Genomic DNA, 6009 nt, shown 5'->3' with positions numbered 1-6009 from the left:
TGTGCATACCGCGTTGCAAGTACTGATCCCACTCTTGACGGCCCCAGTAGTGGCCTGGCTACCCGGTGGACTGATCCAGACCTCACTGGCTCAAGCAGCGGCCTTGCCTCATGGGAGGCCCCGATTCTGGTCTCGCTGGCCCCGACACCAGCCTAACCCCTCAGCTGGCTCCGATCCTGGCCTCGGAGGCCCCAGTAGCAGCCTTGCCTCACGGCAGGCTCCGATGCCGGCCATTGGCCCCGGCACCGGCCTAACCCCTCGGCAAGCTCCGATCCTGACCTCGGAGGCCCCAGTAGTGGCCTTGCCTCCTGTCAGGCTCCGATGCCGGCCGTTGGCCCCGGCATCAGCCTAACCCCTCGGCAGGCTCCCATCCCAGCCTCGGAGGCCCCAGCACCGGCCTTGCCTCACGGCAGGCTCCAATGATGGCCATTGGACCCGGCACCAGCCTAACCCCTCAGCAGGCTCTTATCCCGGCCTTGGAGGCCCCAGCACCGGCCTTGCCTCATGGCAGGCTCTGATGCTGGCCACTGGCCCCGGCATCGGCCTAACCCCTTGGCAGGCTCCGATCCCAGCCTTGAAGGCCCCAATAGCGGCCTTGCCTCACGGCAGGCTCCGATGCCGGCCATTGGCCCCGGCACCGGCCTAACCCCTCAGCAGGCTCCAATGACTCTCTCGAAGCTCCAGCACCGGCCTTGCCTCACGGCAGGCTCAGATCCCAGCCTTGATGGCCCCGGCACCGGCCTAACCCCTCGGCAGGCTCCAATCCTGGCCTCGAAGGCCCCAGCACCAGCCTTGCCTCATGGCAGGCTCCGATCCTGGCCTCACTGGCCCCAGCACCAGCCTAACCCCTCACCAGGCTCTAATCCTGGCCTCGGAGGCTCCAGCACCGGCCTTGCCTCACGGCAGGCTCCAATCCCAGCTTTGCTTTGTCCATCGCCGGCCTCACCCCTAGGCAGGCTCTAATCCGAGCACCCTCTTCACCCAACCAATTGTCCCATGTTCTCGAGGGTGCGTGGTGGTAGCATTCTGCCTCTGGGGTTATTATTTCAAAGGTTCCAGGTGTAATACATCAGATCTCTGCCTCCCCTGAGTACTGGCCACTGCCATTGCCACTGCCTCCACCATTTCAAATCCTTCCCAGGCTCTTTTTCCACTCTGAATGTTGTCCAGTGTTCCTAAGCATGCGTGATGGTAGCATTTGACATTTGGTGTAATTTCTCCAGAAAAATAAGGTTGGTAGGATCTGATTTCTGCTTCTCCTGAATACAAGTCTCCACTGCCATCGCGGAGACCACTTTCAACACCGCCTTTCTCCTTGGTCTCCACTAAGCTCTCTCCTTACAGGTGATGTCCAAGATTCTTAACAATATAGAGAAACAGCAGTCCTCCTTCACAGGGAATTTTTCCATAAGTTCCAGTGCATTTGAATAAGTTTTGTCTGCATCTCCAGTGTCCTGGCATCTGCCACAGCCTTCTTAACCCCTCTCCGATATTTTTCCTTTTCCTTTTTCTTTTCCTTTTTTTTTAATAAGAGAAGACAGTATATGTGATTTGAGGAGTTAGTGGGATCAGGCACTCAGTAGCACTGTGACCCGGTCGGTTTCCCCATGGGTTCAGCATGCTCCGCACTACTCCGCCTGGGGCCCAGAGTCCTGCGACCCAGGCCCCGGCTGTTCCGGGGTCCAGCGTGCCCCGCCTGACCCCTGCCCGGGACCCAGGGTCTTACTGGGCCCGGTTTCTCCAGGGGTCTGGTGTGCTACGTGTGATCCAGCCCGGATCCCAGAGTCCCGCGACCCGGGCCCCAGCTGGCGTGCCCTGCCCGATCCCTGTCCGAGACCCAGGGTCTTACTGGGCCTGGTTTCTCCAGGGGTCTGGCATGCTACACACAGTCTGGCCCGGGGCCCAGAGTCCCGCGACCCGGGCCCTGGCTGGCGTGCCCCACGTGTCCCCTGCCCGGGACCCAGGGTACTGGGCCCGGTTTCTCCAGGGGCCTGGCATGCTACGCACCGGTGTTTGCATTTTAAAAGAGGAACTTGGAAGCCGGGCGTGGTGGCACACCCTTGTAATCCCTGCGCTTGGGAGGCTGAGACAGGAGGATCACGCAGGTTTGAAGCCAGACTCAGCTACTTAGTGAGGCTCTTAGCAACTTAGTGAGACCCTGTTTCCAAATAAAGTATAAAATAGGTCTGGGAGTATAGCCCAGAGGTAGAAGGCCCCTGGGTTCCATCCCCAGTACCACCAAAAAAATATATAATAATAATAATAATAATAATAATAATAATAATAATAATATTGGAACGTGGAGCTGGGAGTGGTGGCTCAGGCCTGTAATCCTAGTACTTGGGAGGCTGAGACAGGAGGATCACAGGTTCTGAGCCAGGCTGCCAGCAACTTAGTGAGACCCTGTTTCAAAATAAAGAATAAAATAGGGCTGGGGGTGTAGCTCAGAGGTAGAATATTCCTGGAGGTTCAATCCCTAGAACCATGCAAAAAATAAAATAAAGGAACATGGGGAAAACAGCATTTAATCCAAAAGAATAATGTGCCGAGGGCGGAGTTTCGGGTGCTGGGGGATGTTTTGGCCTTGAGTGGGATGGGGAATTTCCCAGTCACCCTCAAGTCTGGACAGAGCTGGTCCCCGGGGTTTCCTAGGAGCCTTACAAGCTGAAAGTGACATGAAGAGGTCTTTGGGTTTCTAGCCCTTTCTCTGAGCAAGTGGCCTCTGTGAAGCAGCTGATCTGTGCTGGACCACAGTGGCTCCTGTGACCTGCTGAAGAACAGATGGGGTGTTGACTATGGGCCACCATCACGACAACTGTTGCCTGGTACCCGGGATGCTGACATTCTTGCCAGGGGACAGCTGGGCATGCCATCTGCCTCCACTGCGCTATCGTGGTTGGTTGGAAATCTGAGCTCATCAGTGGACAGAGTATTCCGCTATCTAGCTCTCACTGGCTGAGAACAGGCATGCCCAGAGAGCCGAGATCCTACAGGTCCCAGATAAAGGTGTAACTGAGGCTCAGGCCTCACCGGCAGAGGACAGGAAGTTCCAGCATCGATGTATTTCATGGTGGCTTGTGTGCGTGTACAGTGGAATGTGGTAGGCCTAGGGTGGTGGTCTCCATGGCTCTGTAAGAGGACATGGACAGGTGAGTGTAAGGACAGTCCCCTGACGACTTCTCTGTCTCCACAGTTGTGAAATGAAGGCGATGGGCTGCCCAGAGGGACATTGCCTCGTCACTCCCAAGATCAAGAGAGGGGACTGGGGGCAGCAAGAGCTTCTCATCTTCACGGTGGCCATCCCGTTCCTCATCGTGAGCATGGTGGTCTTCCTCATCTACTGCCGCCGCTGCAAGTCTCACAAGCCTGTGGCCATGGAGGACCCGGACCTCCTGGCCAGGAGCATTGGTGTCGACACCCAGGCCATGCCCGCCATGGAGCTAGACCCGCTGAGCACCAGCTCCTGCAACGATGTGAACCCGCCAGAGCCCAGCAAGACGTCCGTTCCCAACGAACTCGTCACCTTCGGGCCCAGCTCTAAGCAGCGGCCGGCGGTGTGCAGTGTGCCTCCCAGGCTCCCACCGGCCGCGCTCTCGTCCCACCCTGACCACGAGTCCATCATTAAGAGAACCTGGTCAGGCGAGGAGATGGGTCAGTAGAGCCAGAGGCCGCTGGGATTGACGGGACGGGGTGGTAGAGCTCAAAGCTCCTTGAGACCTGAGCGTTTTTTAGCCGCCACTCAACCCAACCCCTGGGGTGGGAACATGAAAGGATATAGTCAAGGTCATCGTGCACTCAGAGCTGGAGAGGGTGCCGGGTCTCTTGGCCCAGAGTCCATGGCTCATTCTGCTGTACCATGATTATGCCTCTAACTTCCAACCCGCTCCATAGGATTGATGTTCATTCCAGAAAATTACAGACCTCGACGAGGGCTGGGTGGCATCCCTGGAGTGAGGAGGGAGGCGTGCACTTCTGTGCTTTTCTGGGGAGCCCTGTCCAGGTTTCTGGTTGCCCAGCCTGGAGTTGCAGCAGCCTTAAGCCAGCCTTGGCTGGCCTGAAGGAAGGAGTTTCCACCTCCCCTTGTCTTTGGCTCAAAAGGAGGTGATTTTCTATTTTTCTAGTGTACTCAACTGTAGTTACAACAGGTATGTTCACGATGCGTCCCAAGAGGGGCCCATAAAGACGTAATGACTTATTCTCACACACCCAACTTCTCAGTAGCAGAGGCAGAGCCAGGATGGAGGGTTCCTGGTCCCCTCTTCCAGGCCACACCTCATTCTACCGCTCTGTAATAGACACCGTTACAGCCAGACTGTGTACCCTCCCTCGATGAGGAGATTAAACTCTCTGGTAGGAGCTGGGGTGGTGGCGCACACCTATAATCCCAGTATTCGGGAGGCTGAGACAAGAGGATCACAGGTTGGCGCTCACCCTCAGCAATTTATCGAGGTCTTCCTCAACTTAGTGAAACCCTGTTTCAAAATAAAAAATAAAATAGGGCTGGAGGAATAGCTCAGAGGTAGCATGGCCCTGGGTTCACTTTCCAGGACACTCTAGGAGGTCTCAGGGTGGAGTTGCCTGTCCAGGGACGAGCTGCCTGGAGACGCCATCTTCCTCCTGAGCCCACTGATGGCAGACCAGAGTCAGACTTGCAGGAAAGGCCGGCTTTGGTTAAGCCTCCAGCCTTGAGTTTGCCCCCATTGATCCTGTATGTCAGCTTAAGATGCAGAGACGCCCGCGTGTGGAGGGACCGTACCCCCTTGCGCCCCGTGGGCCATCTCCACCCCAAGCTTAGCAGCAGAGCAGGGCCTGGGGGAACCTTGACAGGGGAAATTCAGAATTTACCTTCTCTTTCTGTTCCCTTTCAGTGTACCCTGGTGGAGCCATGGTGTGGCCCCCGACCTACTCCAGGAAGGATCGCTGGGAATACCCTCGCTCCGAAGTGACCCAGGGCCCTCTGTCAGCCTCTCCCCCCCGCCACGCCACCCCAGCTGTGATGCCGGAGCCCCCCGGCCTCTATGGGGGCTTCCCCTTCCCCCTGGAGCTGGAAAACAAGCGGGCGCCCCTCCCACCCCGCTACAGCAACCAGAACCTGGAAGACCTGATGCCCCCGCGGCCCCCCAGCCCCCGGGAGCGCCTGCTCGCCCCCTGCCTCAACGAGTACACGGCCATCAGCTACTACCACTCGCAGTTCCGACAGGGAGGGGCCGGGCCCTGCCTGGCCGAGGGGGGCTACAAGGGAGTGAGCATGCGCCTCAGCAGGGCCGGGCCCTCCTACGCCGACTGCGAGGTGGAGGCTGGGCCCCCCGTGGGTCGGGGCCAGCCCCGGGCTCCCCCCAACTATGAGGGCTCAGACCTGGTGGAGAGTGACTACGGCAGCTGCGAGGAGGTCATGTTCTAGGGCCCTGTTCTCAGAGAACAGCAGGGGAAGCCCAGGCCCCGTCCAGACTGCCGTCTCTTGAAATGTGCTCGTCCAGCTGATCCCTGCCAGGCGAAGGCAGCTGAAGGTAGAGCTTCAGAAACAACACAGGGTGCCCCAGGAGGGGGGCACGCAGGGGACAGCCACCAGGAACGGCCAGCCCCAAGGATGGGCGAGAGGGCCGGCTGTCTCAGAAGGCGGGCCTAACTGTGGGGCCAGCACTGCCCAGGGGGCGTCCTGACGGCTGCCCAGAGCTCTGTGTTGGAGGCAGGGGGCTTTGTGTTCAACAGGTGGCAGCGAGGCACGGTGGGGGTCCACGGTGTCGTCCTCGGGGCTGCGAGGTGGGCAGCAGGCATCCAAGCAGATACGCCTGGCCAGCGACGGGCCCTGTGCTAGACACCGGGGTGGCCAGGGTTCCCAGAGGGCATCACGTGGGCTTCAGTTCCTCGGAGTTCTGCTGGTGGGATGCACGCTGCCTCTTAAAAGCACAGGAATTAATCGCAGCCAGAATGAATACCTCTGGTGGCCACACTCCGTCCCCAGCCAGTCCCTCTCTCTGGGCCTTTTGTGTGTGTTGTTTCTGGAGACAG

The 6009-nt window shown here is 58.5% G+C and overlaps 1 protein-coding gene across 1 annotated transcript in view; it reads left to right on the top strand.

Moving 5' to 3' along the window:
• Positions 1-5401, top strand: part of FAT2 (FAT atypical cadherin 2) — a gene marked incomplete at both ends in the record, with an annotated part of 64048 nt that extends 58647 nt beyond the window's left edge. Inside the window, 2 exons of the mRNA XM_080698299.1 lie at positions 3194-3651; positions 4869-5401. Of these exons, the coding sequence (XP_080554425.1) occupies positions 3194-3651; positions 4869-5401 (991 nt within the window). The remainder of the gene's footprint in view (positions 1-3193; positions 3652-4868) is intronic.
• Between the last annotated feature and the right edge of the window lie 608 nt (positions 5402-6009).

The sequence above is a fragment of the Muscardinus avellanarius genome (genome assembly GCF_963383645.1).
Source record: "Muscardinus avellanarius genome assembly, chromosome: 7".
In the NCBI taxonomy this organism is placed as follows: domain Eukaryota; kingdom Metazoa; phylum Chordata; class Mammalia; order Rodentia; family Gliridae; genus Muscardinus; species Muscardinus avellanarius.
The sequence above is the reverse complement of the archived record's forward strand: the minus strand, read 5'-3'. Positions and strand labels throughout refer to the sequence as shown.